At 40.4% G+C, this 17,476-nt stretch overlaps 1 protein-coding gene across 1 annotated transcript in view; it reads right to left on the bottom strand.

Moving 5' to 3' along the window:
* The window catches only part of phf21b (PHD finger protein 21B), a 167,607-nt gene that overhangs the window by 22,984 nt on the left and 127,147 nt on the right, over nucleotides 1-17,476 (bottom strand). Inside the window, 2 exon segments of the mRNA XM_072267830.1 lie at nucleotides 8,527-8,586; nucleotides 8,589-8,611. Of these exon segments, the coding sequence (XP_072123931.1) occupies nucleotides 8,527-8,586; nucleotides 8,589-8,611 (83 nt within the window).

Below are 17,476 nucleotides of genomic sequence, written 5' to 3'. Positions count from 1 at the left end.
CCACGTCTCAGTAATGGCCACAATATCATACCTGCCAATCTGTAGTTGTACGACACGATCATCCAACTTATTCCCTATGCTGAGTGCATTTAAGTATAACACCTTAAGACCAGTATTTGGTACTTTTCGCTTTGATTTCACTGCAACTCATCCCAATGGCTACAAATTTGCCCCATCACCTGCCTGTCTTTCCTGACATCTTTACTGCTCACTATCTTAGATTTATTTCTGTTTTCCCCTTCCTCCGCTCTGTCATTCTGGTTCCCACCCCCTCCCCTGCCAAATTAGTTTAAACCCTCCCTAAAAGCTCTATTAAACTTTCCTGCCAGGATATTGGTCCCCTTCGGGTTCAGGTACAACCTGTCCTTTCTGAAAAGGTCATACTTCCCCCAGAAGAGATCCCAATTATCCAAGAATCTGAAGCCCTGCCCCCTGCACCAGTCTCTCAGCCATGCATTCATCTGCCTGATCCTACTATTCTTGCCCTCGCTAGCACGTGGCACAGGTAGCAATCCCGAGATTACTACCCTGGGGGTCCTGCTTCTCGGCTTCCTTCCTAACTCCTGGAAGTCTCTCTTCAGGACCTCCTCCTTTGTCCTATCTATGTTATTGGTACCAACATGTACCAAGACAACTGGCTGCTCACCCTCCCCCTTCAGAATATTCTGGACCCGATCCGAGACATCCCGTACCCTGGCACCTGGGAGGCAACACACCATGCGGGTATCTCTATCAGGCTCACAGAATCTCCTGTCAGTTCCCCTGACTATGGAATCCCCTATGACTACCGCATTCCTCTCCTCCCTCCTTCTCTCCTGCGCAACAGCGCCAGGCTCAGTGCCAGAGACCTGGTCACCATGGGCGTCCCCTGTCAGGTCATCTCCCTCAACAGCATCCAGAACAAGATATTTGTTGCTGAGGGGAACAGCCACAGGTGTGCTCTCCACTACCCGGGCATTTCCCTTCCCTCTCTTGATAGTGACCCAGTTTTCTGACCCCTGTAGCCTAGGGATGACTACCTCCCTGCAGCTCCTGTCTATCACCTCTTCACTTTCCCTGATAAGCAGTAGGTCATCAAGCTGCAGCTCCAGATCCCTAACACGGTCTCTGAGGAGCTGCATCACGGTGCACCGGGCGCAGATGTGGCCATCAGGGAGGCTGGAGGACTGAACAAAGCACTAACCCTGCAGGCATACTATCTAATTCTACAGGAATGAAACAGGAAAAATAAGTCTACTCACCCACTTACCTCGCCAAACAGATGAACTTTAAACCGTTAGCTCATACTGTTAGCTGAGTGGTATTACAGCAACAACCATGTACTCAACACCAGTGAGACCAAAGATTGTGGACTTCAGAAAGGATAGGATGAGGAATCACAAACCAATCCTCATACAGGGATCAGAAGTGGAGAGAGTGAGCAATTTCAAGTCTCTAAGGATCTAACCTGGTCCAAACATTCAATGCAGCTATAAAGATGTCAGGACAGAGGAGATTTGGTTTGTCACCCAAGCCACTCAAAAACTTCTACAGATGTACCATGGACAGCATTCTGACAGACTGCATCACCATCTTGTAAGGGGAAGTCTACTGCACAGGATCGAAAGAAGCAACTGAAAATTGTAAAATCAGTCAGCACCATCTTGGGTACTAAGCCTCCATAGTATCAAAGACTCCAAATAGTATATCATAGTATCATAATGTCATAGTATCTCCAAATATCCGGACCTGCCTCTCGGTTTTTTTGCACTACCTTACTTCCCATTTTTCTATTTTCTATTTATGATTTATAATTAAAATTTTTAATATTTACTAATTTTAATTATTTTTAATATCTTTAACATTTAATATTTGTAATCCAGGGAGCGTGAAGCACAGAATCAAACATCGCTGTGATGATTCTACATTCTAGTACCAATTGTTTCGCGACAATAAAGTATAAAGTATCTTCTGCAAGTGTCTCAAGGAAGCGTTCATCATTAAGGACCTCTATCACTCAGGACATGCCGTCTCCTCACTGTTACCATCATGCTTCTGTACCTCCTTCCCGAAGGCACACACTCAGCGATTCTGGAACAGCTTCTTCACTTCTGCCAACTAATTCCTAAATGGACATTGACCCAATCAAACTGCCTCACTTTTATTATTTCTGTTTTTGCACTATTTTTAATTTTTATATATATATATATATATATATATATATATATATATATATATATATATATATATATATAAATACACACACACACACATTTTATATATATATATATATATATATATATATATATATATATATATATAAACACTTACTGTAATTGATTTACTATTTATTTTTCCTATATTATCATGTATTTCATTGTACTGCTGCCGTTAAGTTAACAAATTTCATGACATATGCTGGAAACATTAAACCTAATTCTGGTATGTCAATGAGAAACACATAATCCCAGTCTTAACTCAAGAACATGGAGACTGACAGCATCATGTGTGTTATTACTCTGCCAAAGATTTGATTCTATACACTGACGGCTCCTCAACTATTGGAGAGGAATTCCAATAGCTGGATGGACAGTCGTTTCTGGTATGCAAAAGTGTGAAACCACTTTTCAAGTCCTTCAAGCTCACATATTTTTCATCTGTTCTTCAGAGCCTAGACTCTGACAAATAGTTCCTTGTCCAGGTGGATGCCTCAGGAGAAGGTATTGGGGCAGTGCTGGCCCAAAGAGAACTTGGATAAGAATGACTTGTCCTTTACCTGAACCAAAAACTCCTCCCAAGGGAAAACACCATTGAAAAGGAACATCTGGCCATTAATTGGGCCCTTGACAGCCTCTGGTACTATCTCCATGGCAGGGAGTTTGACGTTTACACAGACCACAGAGTGCTAACATGGATTCAGCCAATGAAGTACTGTAATGCCAGAGTGACACTGTAGTACCTGGAGCTCCAAACCATCAAATTCTATGTCCACCATAAAGCAGGTAAAGGAAGTGTTACTGGAGACTACCAGTCTTGGCTGCTGAGCATCACCACTGCAGGAGTGCAAGGTGGCAATGTGACGGACAACACTTGGTAAACACGCTCCTTACACACACGCATTTACACACACCCAAATATGCCTCATCATTCTGCTGTTGTTGCACTGCGTGTACGCAATTCAATGTCTTCCCCCAGAACATTCTCATAATGGGTCCTAAACGGAGCTGATGTGCTCCAGTTGGCTTTATGGAGCTGCTCTCGCCAAACAAGCAGAATATTTCATTTATTTAGTAATGGGGATAGGTAAATGTGTATATGTTGTTCGTAAACTGTATTTAAGGTAGATGCTTCTGTTTATTTTGTAATGTGATTGTAAGTTCTAATTCATATATAATCCAAGTTAACCTTGTGTGTAATTAAAAATGATATGGCCTGGTGCCTAATAAACGGAGCTCATCTCTCGAGGGGGAGAAGGATTGGGTTGCAAGTAGTTCACAATAGACAAAGTACGGAACTGTTATTGTGTTTTCTGGTAGATATATTTTTGTAAATATGGCAGTTTTCTTTTCACTATTTTCACTAATTTTTTGTAAGTCTGATTTTTGATGTACCTAATAGACACCCTTGCACTAAAGTGCTACATGACTCCAGCCATTTTTCCTTTAGTCATAACACACATATATAACAGACAGATTCTGCTATTGGTAGTGGAATTCAAAGTTCAGTGCACAAGATTGACAAACATTTAAAGGATGCATGACATGCAAGAAATCAAATAGTGGAGTAGTGGAAAAGCTACCACAATTAAGAGCTCCTGCCCCATATGGTCCATTTTTACACTTACAATTGCACTACATTTCTTTACCAAAGGGTCAAGGATACTCAGATGTACTGGTAATAGCGGAAAAGTTTTCAAGATGGGTGGAAGCTACTCCTGCAAGGAAAGCCACTGCTACAAACACAGCAAAAATTGATCAAGGACTAAATTTCACTGGGAGCATTTGACAGAAATTATGTCGACTGATGAACATTGAAAGGTATTTTCAATGTCCACATCACCCAGAGTCATCAGGATAAGTCGAATGAATGAATGGAATCAAACAATGACAAAGTATCATGGTGAAGGTGTATCATGGCCTACGTCTCTTCCAGTGGTCTTGTGTGGCATCAGAGCAACTCCAAAGAAAACTGCACCGAGTCCATTCAGGGCATTCTATGTCAATGCTGGAAACCCTCGATCTCAGAGAGGCTGATATATACATTATGGCAGACAGGTTAGTTAATAATTGTGTTGCAAATAACCCTTGCTGCCCAGTCTGCTTCTTGGGGGTTCTGCCACTTGGAGTGACCCAACAGAATGAAGACTCACCCTGATTCCTGGCAAGTGGGTCCAGATTAAGAAACTGGATAAGGAACCATTGGGAGCTTATCAAGTGCTGTTAATTATCAACGCGGCAGTGAAGGTAGAAGGTAAAAGCACTGCAAGTGAGCTAGAGTGGTGCCTGATAACAAGTGCTGTGGTTAATGTGCTAGTAACCTCTTGATCCAATGCCGACACTGTGGGCTACAGAGAGCAAATCACAAATCAGCCAAAAGACTTCAAGCAAGTTGACAACTACTAGACATTATGAAGTTCATTCTAATATAATTTATTGTTGTTACATTTTTGCCAACATTCCCTACTTACAATGTGCCAGTCGAGATGTCTCAATTTATATTTGTATCACATGAATTCGCTGATGCTGTTAATGTCTCCAGCTGTTGAGTATGTCAATATATACCACACATTTCAAAATAACCAGTCAGTCCTAGGCATTCCTGCAGATCCAGAACAAACATGCATCCTCTTCATTAAACATTCCAGCAATGGCAATGTTGACATTATGCTTGATTCACTATCCTCAAGGGAAAAATAAATCTACAATGATCATGCCCCCCACATACCATCATAAACTGGATCAATTGTGTAAATATAATCAGCATGATTTAGGAAATCATATCATATCTGACTCTATTCCTACGTTAATGACAAAGCTATTAAATAATTTCATGTGCTCACTATAAAAGCAACTTCTGCTTGTGTCCAGAAGGTACTGTTCCAGTAGGGCATAGTTCAATAGTTCATAAAATTACACTTTACATTGTCCTAAATGTAATGACCGGAATTTTCATTGGTGATATCCATCAGAAAAATATTACAATTCAACAAAGCTCTTGTCAAGTAAGAAGAAATGGTCTAAGTTCATGGAACAATATGCACTTTATGTGCAGAAATGGAGCCTGGAGCCTACAACTCTCTTCCATATAATTGGTTAGGGTCTGGTAATTTATGGTATGTTTTCCCTGCCATGAGGCAGGCAGGCAAGCAAGCAGACAGACACATCACACACATGCACAACCTTTAACCCTCAACATTACCTCTCCAGCCAAGAAGTAAAACAAGGCATTTCAGAACAACATCATTTTGCATCAACTTTATTCCTATTTTATGGTGTTGCAAGGAGTATACCAGAGATTAAAAATGTTACTGCAGCCTTAAAAAGGGTAAGCAATGACACTGCTGATACCTTGGAAAAGTAACAACAGAAATGGTTCCCATGTGTAAGATGGTTCTTCAGAATCATAAGGCATTAGATCTTCTCTCAGCAGTTAAGAGGGGAATATGTGCAGTTACAGGCAAGGAGAATTGTACTCACCTACCTGATGAGTCTGAAGACATAACTAATTTGCCTGATCATATCGGTAAATAAGCAGTTTAAATACATCAATCTGATGGAATTTCTTTGACCAGATTCATTTAAGTCTCAGAAGCTGGGATTACTCAATAGTGCGAGTAATGTTATCCATACTAATACCCCTCATCATAATTTCTATTTTTTAATTGTTTAAAAGTGATCAATATTACAATAGTTTAAACTCACATAAGTGTGCTTACTAATCGGCCTAACAATGACATAATGCTATGAACACTTTGAAGAATATATCCTTCAATATTTCCTGACTTAGGTAGTTTTTGATTATTTTATAGATAACATAGATGCCACAAGTTTTTCCTGCCTCTTAATTTTCGGATGTTATGATTCTAAATGTGCAACTTAGAATCAAAGGGATGATTATTAGATACAACTGTTTAATTCTTAATTATTTTTAGACTGTTTAATTGTTTTTTGCAGCTTAACAATTAACTATCTGCTTGTATTTTAAGTAGTTGTTACATGCAAGTAACTGTTTAGTGTTTCCTAGTGGCCACAGTATGTATATGCACTTGTTCAGAGTGTTCCCAAGTGGTTACACTGGTATGATTTTGGAAATCATACCAGCTGCATTACCTGAACAAAGGCTTTCTAATTGGCTGACTCTTATCTATGAATTTGAATGGAATTTTTGGCAGTGCCACCTTAACCTCTGGTCTGCCTTCTGCTACTATCTTCTGCTTCTGTTACTATCAGTTTCAATATTTTTTCAATTGTTCTATCGACACTTAATAGAATAATTGTGAATCAACAAGTTTATTGCCTCTTTCCTGACACCTGAAAAAACCTTGGATTAAAACTTCAGAATCCAACAGATTGTTCTCACTGTAGCACAGGAGGTTGAGGACTGCCCTGCAGAGATCTATAAAATGGTGAGGGACATAGACAGGAGAGAAATTCACAGAACTTTTCTCATGGTAAAGAAGGTTGTTATAGCTTGGGGTGGTAGTGGGGATAAACTCCCACTACCTATTAAATGATCCCAGTGGCATGAGTCTCAAATATCCTCTGACAACCATGTGCAGCTCCTGGCCTTCATCTCCAGCGGAACTGTTTCTACTACAAGAGAAAGGGCAAAAGCAAGTTAATGGCACCCTAAACCAGTTACTTCGGGCAGATAGGGCTCATTGGCCGTGGTTGGCAGCTCATCTAGGAGAAGAAAATCTCAATCTCAAATCTCCGTTGCCTTGCGGCTATACCCACTCATGGGGAAGGCTTCAGAAGTAATCCCTGAGGACATATTTGGAGCTAAATTCCCTAAAGGCAGTCCTACATTGAGTACAACACTGACTGGCAACTCCTGCAAGGCCACTGGTGGAAAATTGTATTGGTCTCTTCCTTTCCTTTGGATTCATCAGCTGCATGGAGAGGGGAAGCCTGCTACATGGGTAACAGTTTGTTCTCCATATCGTACTGCCCTGGCTTGCATATCACATTGACAGCTGGGATGCAACATCCATGGTCGACTCCGACCAACAGAGGACCTCAAAGTCTAAAACTGAAGGACATGGGTTCGAAGTTGAAAGAGACACATTGAAGGGGCATACTTTTTTCCATACAGAGAGTGGTGGTTTAATGAAGCAAGTGGCTTGAGGATAATGGTAGAAACATGTTACTGCAGCATTTAAAAAAGTACATGGACAGGAAAGGAACAGAATATGGGCCAAATGTATGAAAATGGGATTAGCATAATATTCATCTCAATCAGCAAGGATAAACCAGGCTAACCAGCATTTTGTGCTGAATGACTCTATGATGCTATTTAGTGAATGATCCCAAGTCATCACTGACATTTCCCTGGCAATGCCAGTACTTAATATGGTTTCTCTCTGCAGCACTCTGATTCATTTTACATCACGGCCTAAGTTTATCTCATAGCAACCTCTCATGTAATACCTCTTTAGCTTCTTTTCTACTGTCAAGAATCCCTTTCAGGTGAAATACTCATTTGCTCATGTCTAATTTAAGTTAATTCATGGTATATGCTACTCAACATGCCAATTCCTGTAAAGTGGGAAAACTGGATAATTTGGATAATTGCTTAAAAGAAGTATTTACCACTTCTATTAAGTGAGCAAGCATGACCTTAAGATCGCAGTTTACTGCCATTTTATTTTTCTTTCATAATTACTGCTTTCCTATTGAAACTCCACACAATGTAAATGAACTATAGATCGTCTTTCCGTTAAACACTTTACCACCTTCCATCCTCCATGATACTTACTTACTACATCAACTCAGGCCTAGGAGTCCTGACCACAATTTACATACCACCAAAAGCCATATAGAGTCCATTCTCACATACTGATGCGAGACGTGAACACTCACCAGGACGATGCGAAAGTCCCTATATAGTTGCTATACACGAATGCTCTGGATGGCTCTTGACGTGAGTTGGCAACAGCACATGACGAGCGTCGAGCTCTATAACAACCTACCGATGCTCACCACTAAAATCGAGGTGAGAAGACTGCAACTAGCAGGGCACTGTCTACGCCACCCCAAGCTACCTGCCAGCCTAGTCATCATATGGGAGCCCAAGCACGGTAGGATGAACACTGGGCGCCCTCCCAAGACTATGGTCAACATGCTCCTAGAGGACAGCAGCGTGGCTAATGTAGATGAACTGAACACACTGATGAGGGAGAGGGAGAGGGAGAAGTGGAGAGTCCATCATCGTGCCCGACGCCAGCCCCCTAGGCCTGAGTCGACGTAGTAGTACTACCAAAAGCTGACGTTAAGCAGGCACTCAATATCTTCGAGTGCAGCGATTAGCAGACAAGAAACGGCCTACCCCAATACCCTTCAAATCATTGTCAGGGACTTCAATTGGGCTTGTTTGAAGAAATCCCTGTGTCCAGTTATCATTAACATATCACCTGCAACACAAGCTACTCTAATTAGGAATGCCTGTTTTATCCCTAGACCACATTTCGAGAAATCTGACCATTTGTGTGTCTTCTTTCTACCTGCATACAAGCGGAGGCTAAAGAGCAAGACTCCAGAGATAAGAACAACAAAGAGGTGGTTGCAGGAGGCAGAGGAGTGGTTACAGAATTGCTTCAAGTCAGTGGACTGGACTTTGTTCAAGGACTCAGAAGATGTGAATGACAACACCATGGCTGTCACAGACATTATAAACAGTCATAGACAGCTGTACTCCAACAAAATCATTCAGTCTTCCACAACCAGAAGCCCTGGATGAACCAAGAGATCTCCTACAATCTGCTGCAGTCTGGCTCAGTGGTATTAAGGTCTGGCAACCAAGTAAAATACAAGAGGTAAAATACAACATCCGGAAATCCATTTCACATACAAACTGGCAATTCCAGACCAAACCTGAATCACTGAAGGATACTGAATAGATGTGGCAGGGCACCAAGCAACATAGGGGACAACAAGGTTTTGCTTCCAGATGGGCTCAATGCCTTTTAAGTTTACTTTCACCATTGAAATGTGGAGGCATCTTCTCGAATTCCCATAGCCGATAATACCCCTGTGATTTCAGTCTCTGGGGCTGTGTGAGCATCCTTCAGGAGGGTGAACCCACGGAGAGCACCCAGCCCAGACAGAGTACCCAGCTAAGTACTAAAGATTTGAGCTGATCGACTGGTTGGAGTGTTCACTGATACCATTAAACTTCCACTTCACAGTCTGAAGTACCCACTTGCTTCAATCAGACTTCCATTTTACTGGTGCCTAAGAAGATTGTGGCATCCTACCTCAATGGCTATCATTCACTAGCACTTATATCCACTGTGATGAGGTGCTTTGAGAGGTGAGTGATGAAACATATCAACTTATGCCTAAGGAGTGACTTGGATCCACTCCAATATGCTTTCTGTCACAACAGGTCAACAGCAGATGCCATTTCATTGGCTCTTCACTCAATCCTGGAACATCTGGACAGTGAAGATGCAAACATCAAGATGCTCATCATTGACTATAGCTCAGCATTCAGAACTAACATCCCCTCAAAACTAATCAATAAGATCAAAGTCTAAGGCTTCAATACTTTCTTATGCATTAAGCCCTTGATTTCCTCAATCGCAGACCCCAGACATTTCGGATTGGCAACATCTCCACAATCACCATCAGCACAGGAGCACTGCAAGGCTGCGTGCCTAGCCCCCTACTCTACAAGCTTTATACTTATGATTGTGAGGCTAAGCACAGCTTCAATGCCATATTTAAGTTTACTAACAACACCGCTGTCATTGGCCAAATCAAAGGTGATCACGAACCAGCATATTGGAGACAGATTGAAAATCTGGCTGAGTGCCATCATTATAATAACCTCTCACTCAATGTCAGCAAGACCAAGGAGCTGATTATTGACTTCAGAAGGAGGAAACCAGAGGTCTATGAGCCAGTCCTCATCAGGGCATCAGAGGTCGAGGTAATCCAGAACTAAATAATGTTATCATTTCAGAGTTCTATCCTGGGTCCAGCATACAAGTGTCATTATAAAGAAAGCACTGCAGTGCCTCTACTTCCTTTGAAATTTGTGTAAACTTGGCATGTCATTTAAAACCTTGACAAACTTGGACATATGTGAGGTAGCAAGTATACTGATTGGCTGCATCATGACCTGGTATGGAAACACCAATGTTCTTGGATGGAAAAGCCTACAAAAAAGTAGTGGATACAGCCCAATCCATCATGGGTAAAGCACTCCCCCACCACTGAGCACATTTACACGGAGTACAATCGTAGTAAAGCAGTATCCATTATCAGAGACCCCCACCATCATAGACCATCAGGAAGGAGGTACAGCAGCCTCAGGACCCACACCACCAGGTTCAGGAACAGTTATTACCCCTCAACCATCAGGTTCCTGAACCAGAGGGGATACTTCACTTGCCCAAATTACTAAACTCTTCCCACAACCTATGATCTCACCTTTCAAAGTCTCTTTATCTCACATTGTTGATATCTGTTGCTTATTTATTATTTTGCTTTTTTTTTGTTTCTTTGTATTTACTATGAATGCCTGCAAGAAAATGAATCTCAGCATTGTAAATGGTGGCATATGCACTTTGATAATAAATTTACTTTGAACATTTGAATTTAACTTTGAGCTCCTCTGACAGAAACCACCTTTTACAAGAGATGCTAAACTGAAACCCTGTCTCTTTCATAAATGGACATAAAATATCCTGTAACACCTTTCTGAATAGAAAGGTAGTTATTGTCATCAGCCAGACTAGCCCAATAATTAGTCCTTAACAAAAATAGAATGATCAGAATCACATTAATGTGCTAGAAGTTTGCTGCCGGTAAATTAACTACTATGTTTTGTACATTATGACACTGACTTAACTTTGGAAAAAGTATTTCTGTTTGTCAAATCATTTGGTACAACCTGAAGCCATGAAAGACACTACATCATTCAAGTCTCTTCCCTTTTAAGCTTTGATTCCCAGTGTGTATGTTTTTTTATCACCACCCTTTTCATGATTCAGCCACACCTACCTTCAATACTATCAGAGACCAACTCTTGTTTTTCCCGTATTGCCACTTTTGTATGTTTTGAAATGTTTGTAATAATTTACAGCTCTGAAATTGCTGGGTGCATTTTTTTCCTTTAAAAAAACAAGCTGGGAATCAAAACCTGGTACTATGCAATATCCAAGCATTTCATTGGAACTGGAAGCTCAATTGAATAATGTTCATTCACTGGCATTATCTTGAAGTGACTATAATAAATAAGTCTATATATGCCTCCACTGAATTTTCCAACCATTTAGTCTTTACAAACTATACACCAAAACAGAACCTGGTCATGAAGTGGTAACTAGCTACATTTTAATAATTTCAGATGCAAATCAAATTAAACTGCATTAGTTTAATATTAACTCCATAACAAAACAACATATAAATAAATGAACATTTTCCAGTATCAGAACTAGATTGGATTCTCCACAATTATAAACGTGTGATGCATAACAGATTATTTAAAATATTCTAATGAATAACCTGCTTTTTAGTAAACAGATTGGACAAACTGAGTTTAGGAAGGGAAAAAGCCTTTATTACTATTCAAAATATACACTTTCAATCATAACGCAGGTACAGATTTTGGTTTTCTCAATCACAGCAATGCAGATGCTTCTCATCTGTATTCACCTGCAGCTTGGGTGGGGAACCTTTCTGACAGCATGTGTCCAAATTAATGATAACCTTCTAATTTGCCGTGGTAATTTTCAGCAGAGATTATCACTGATTAATGCATTAATAGCAATATTTATGGACTTTTATTTAAGGGGAAAAAGGATGAACCCTGTTGCTTATTTATAAGTATTCATTATTTTACTATTACTAAAAGTATAATAGAGACAGATTTAAATAAAGGAACCATTTTAGTAAACAGGTTCAAAAATTAATATTTTTAAGTCTATTATTTCTACATAGTACTGTTATTGTATCCATTTACTATCCAAATATTGATGTGTACACGAGGTCTACAAGGATTTCAAAACATACCATCTAATGTCACATTCTTGTAACCATCCAGCCGGGACTAAGCTGATGTGAGATCTTTCCTGTGAAAATATCTCACTGCTCTCTAATTGTAAAATATCATTTGCTGTTTTATTTAGCAGCAAGTTATTATGTACTTTTTATGGGTGGGGGGTTTAAAGAATTGAGGGGCAGCACTGCATGGCACATACCAATAAAATTTTTGCATTTTAGATTGGGCACGTGTGCCATAGGTTCGCGACACCTGACCTGGGAGAAGAACCTGGGAATAGTGTTGGAACAGGAAATGGCAACTTCACAAGACAGGATTGACGGTAGACAATTTTTCTGGAAAATTCTCATTGTGAGAACAGATGAGGTAGATACAGACGAACTGGTAGAAGGGAGTAGCATACTTCCAAGTGTCAATAGTGTACCGTTTGGATTGCCACACTATAGAAAGGAAGAAATTCTACTAGAGACAGTATTGAGGAAATTTATTGCATTATTGTCTGGATTGGAGGTTGCCCAACATTGAGAAGAGATTTGATCGGCTAGGCTTGTTTTCTCTAGAGTGAAGGAGGTTTAGACGTGACTAGATAGAGGTTACTCAAAATTATAAGAGCCTTAAATAGCCTTAATCTTTTTCGAATGAGGTATCAAAAACAAGAGAACATAGGTATGAGGTGAGACAAAGGAGTTTTTAAAGAGATTTGAGGGGAACATTTTCTTTATAAAACAGAGTGATTGATAACTGAAATTCACTGGTAGAGGAGACAGGCTGCAACCATTAAATTTAAGTAACGTTTAGAAAGGCACTTGAATGGGCACAGCACAGAATAATCTAATGCGGACAAGTGGGTTAGTTAGATAAGCAAGATGATTAGCATTGATGCAGTTGAATGAGGGGCTGTTCCTGGGCTGTCAATTCCATAACTCTTTGACAATCCCCAGATTAAAAAGCCTACACAGCTTCTTCAACTTATTAAACTAAGTATCGCTGGAACTCAACACTGTCAATTATAATACACCACTGCAAGTTTTACATCTTCACACTCACACTTCAAAATATACTCTTCAAAAATTATATGGTTCTCTAATAACTTACTGCTCCATTTATTTAGCTGCAATCTCACTAGGACATTGCCCCAAACAGATCGCATCACTGTCATAAGTGTTATAAGCAACAATTTTTCTTAATAAAAATGCAGCCACATTTAGATAAATTGAAAGGATTAGTCCTGTACTTCATACACTGGACATAATATCTCTTGGATTTAAACACCAAGAGATTCAAATAGAGAAAAACCACAGAATGGAGAGAACATACCTTCCAACAAAGTTCCTCATTGGCTTGCGTGTCAAGGAAAGAGGTAAAACACATTAGAAAGAGCTGGTTTATAGAATATAAACCAGATCAGTAGTATGGAATTAGTGATTAGACTAAGTTAACAGGAAAAAAACATAAGAAATGGGAGCACAACTTGACAATTGGGTCATCTTTAAGCCTTTTTCACTATTCAACAAGAGCATCATTTCCTGTCCTTTTCCCTTGATTCATCTAGAACTAAAAATACTCCAATTTCAGTTATGGATCCAATCAATAAAAATTCCAAAGATTCATCATTCGCTGACTGAAGAAATTTCTTCTCATTTCAGTACCAAATGATCTACTCATTATTTTGAGAATATGATTTCTAGCTCTGTACTCTCATCCAAGAAAACTTCATCTCCATTTCTTCCAGCTCAAGCGCTCTAAAACTTAGAGAGCATATATTTTTTGTGAGGGGGGAAGAGTTAAGAGGAATTTGATGGGCACTTTTTTTTTTTAAATACACACAAGGTAGTGTCCATGTGGAATCAGCTGCCAGAGGAAGAGGTTGAGGCAGGTACAATAACAACATTTAAGACAATTGGACAAGTATGTGGATTGGAAAGGCTTAGAAGATCATGGGCCAATTGCTGGCAAATAGTCATAGTCATACTTTATTGATTCCGAGGAAATTGGTTTTCATTACAGTTGCACCATAAATAATTAACTAGTAATAAAACCATAAATAATTAAATAGTAATATGTAAATTATGCCAGGAAATGTCCAGGACCAGCCTATTGGCACAGGGTGTCTGACCCTCCAAGGGAGGAGTTGTAAAGTTTGATGGCCACAGGCAGGAATGACTTCCTATGACACTCTGTGTTGCATCTCGGTGGAATGAGTCTCTGGCTGAATGTACTCCTGTGTCCACCCAATACATTATGTAGTGGATGGGAGACATTGTCCAAGATGGCATACAACTTGGACAGCATCCTCTTTTCAGACACCACCGTCAGAGAGTCCAGTTCCATCCCCACAACATCACTGGCCTTACGAATGAGCTTGTTGATTCTGTTGGTGTCTGCTACCCTCAGCCTGCTGCCCCAGCACACAACTGCAAACATGATCACACTGGCCACCACAGACTCGTAGAACGTAGAAATGATACCAGATCCAATGAGCATCCTGGTTAGCATGGAACATGTATAAATCCACCATTAATTTTGTACATTTTATTAATTCTTCTAGACTCTAGTACATAGAGGTCAGGCAGCATCTAAAGAAGGGAAATGAACAGTTGATGTTTTTGGTCAAGGCCCTTCATTAGGTTTGGAAGGAAGGCGGCAGAAGCTGGAATAAAAAGGTATGGGGAGGGAAGGGAGGACAAGTTGGCAGAAACTAAGTGAGCCCAGGTGAGGGGGGATGAAAGGAAATGATCTGAGAAGTTAGGAGGCGATAGGTGGAAGTGGCCAAGGGAGACATCTCCAGAGACAGATTATCTACCAAGATCTTTTACAAACCCATTAATACCCACTATTACCTTGACGATAACTTTCTTTCATAGTGACACTTGCAAGAATGCTGTTCCCTCCTCTCGGTTCCTCTGACTGTACTAGATCTATCCTCAGGAAGAGGTTTTCTATTACAGGACAACTGAGGTGTCATCTTTTTCAGAGAACAAGGCTTTCCTTCCACTATTATCAACGTGCCATCACCCATATCACCCTATCACCCCAACCTGACATATTAGGGATAAGGTTCCCCTCATCCTCTCCTACCATCCATAAGTCTCCACATCCAACACATCATTTTCTGCAGCTTTCACCATCCCCAACAGGATCTCGCCAACAATCACATCTTCCACCCCACACTCACACTTTCCCATAAGGACCACTTTCTCCATAACTCCTTTGTCCATCCCCCACTGATCTCCCTCCCTGAACTTATCCCTGCAACAATGCCATACCTGCCCCCACACCTCCTCCCCTACCACCATTCAGGGCTCTAAACAGTCCTTCCAAGTGAGGCAGTATTTCATTTGAGAGTCCATCAGTGTTAATTATCGCAAGCAGTGCTTCCAATGCAGGCTCCTCTACAATTGGTGAGACCTGACATAGATTGAGCAACTTGCTCCATCCGCCTCAACAGCCAGGATCTCCTGGTGTTCACCCATTTCAATTCCGCTTCAATTCCACTTCCCAATCCCACAATGACATGTTGTCCATGGCCACCTCTACTGCCATCATAAAGCCAGATACAAGTTGGAGGAGCAACACCTCATTTGTCTTGGTAATCCCCAACTTACAATTAGTCTCCAATTTCCAGTTACCACCCCCCTCTGTTTTTCCTTATTATGGTGGTCCTTTTACCTCTTCTCTTCCCCCTCTCCCACGCTCACAACCTGCCCATCACGTCCCTCTGATTACCCACCTCCTTCCCTTTATTCCACAGTCTACTGTCCTTCCTCATCAGATTCCCTCTTTAGGCCTTTACCTCTTCCAAGCATCACACATCGTTCCCTTTTAGCCCCCACCCCTAGCTGCCTACCTATCCCCTCTAACCTGGGCTCAATTACTTCCTGCCTGCTTGTACGCCTCCCCTCACTTTTTATTCTGGCTACGTTCCCCCTTCTTTTCCAGTCCTGATGAAGGGCCTTTGCCCAAAACATTGTTTTTTCCATTGTCTCACTTCCAGTATCTCTCTCTTTTTCTGATACCACTACTACCTTTGTACATAAACCTGATATTTTCGCTATGACTGGGCAGGTATGGGAATGATGCTTCCTCTGGCTTAGAAATCTAGAACTTGGGGGGGGGGGGTGGAGGGGTCACATTTTCAAAATATGGACTAATCCATTTAGAAGCGAAATGCATATTTTCTGGTGAATCTTTGCTGCAGTTCCTCTACCACAAATATACATTCTTTGTAAATTTTAACAATATCCCAGATGTAGTCCTGTCATATCCTTATACTGTAGTAACTGTGCTCAGATCCTCCAGCAATAAAGGCCAACACGCCATTTGCCTTCCTAACCACATATTGTACCTGCAAGTTGGCTTTCAGGGACACACCAGCTAGGTTTGAACATCAACACTTAATAATCTCTCATCATTTTCAAAATACTCAATTGCCACGATTTTCTACAATCAGTGATTGAAGCCACCTTGAACAATCAAATAAAAAGAAAAAAGATCAAATCTATGGTACAGGATACCACAGATTAAATAAAAAAAACAGAATAAAAAGATACAGTGCAGAACAGGCCCTTCTAGCCCAACATACCACGCCGCCCAGCAACCCACCTATTTAATACCAGCCTAATCACAGGACAATTTAAAATGACCAATTAATCTACTAATGACCTTGTAGGCCAGGATAGACAGAAGAAAGAAGATAAAACTTGCTTACTTGATATTAAAAGATAACATGCAACTACATTATTGCCTGGTGACACACCAGTTTCAATCAATTACATTTCCCTAACTCACTGATTTAACTGTTTATCAAAGTAGCTGAAAAAAATCAATACAGCATAGAAATGTGTGTCAAAAACTAGGCAAGTTTTCTCTTAAAAATTCTGCTTTGATTTTTATTAAATCAGCACATGTTGGTTACCTAACAACTTTTCACAAGTACTTTTTTTTTAAATATTGCATTGAAATACCATACAAATAGGGTAGATAAACAAATGTGATACCAATTGCCAATATACATTCTGAGCATTCTGTTGTCCTGAAAACATTGGATGGAATGTGCAGCAAGTGAACACTGAAAGGACTAATCACCCATGTCATGCCAATATTTTACATACTACTATTATGCGGCTAGTGGGTAGGAACTGGAATTCATTATCAGGAAAAATAAGATGGAGAAGGAAGATTCAATCATATTCAAAAGAAAGTGAGCACCTGAAATGAAAAAAACATTTTCAAAAAGTGGTAAGAATTGGATTTTTCATGGGTAGAGTAG

The sequence above is a fragment of the Mobula birostris genome, chromosome 9, assembly GCF_030028105.1.
Source record: "Mobula birostris isolate sMobBir1 chromosome 9, sMobBir1.hap1, whole genome shotgun sequence".
Lineage (NCBI taxonomy): Eukaryota > Metazoa > Chordata > Chondrichthyes > Myliobatiformes > Myliobatidae > Mobula > Mobula birostris.
The sequence above is the reverse complement of the archived record's forward strand: the minus strand, read 5'-3'. Positions and strand labels throughout refer to the sequence as shown.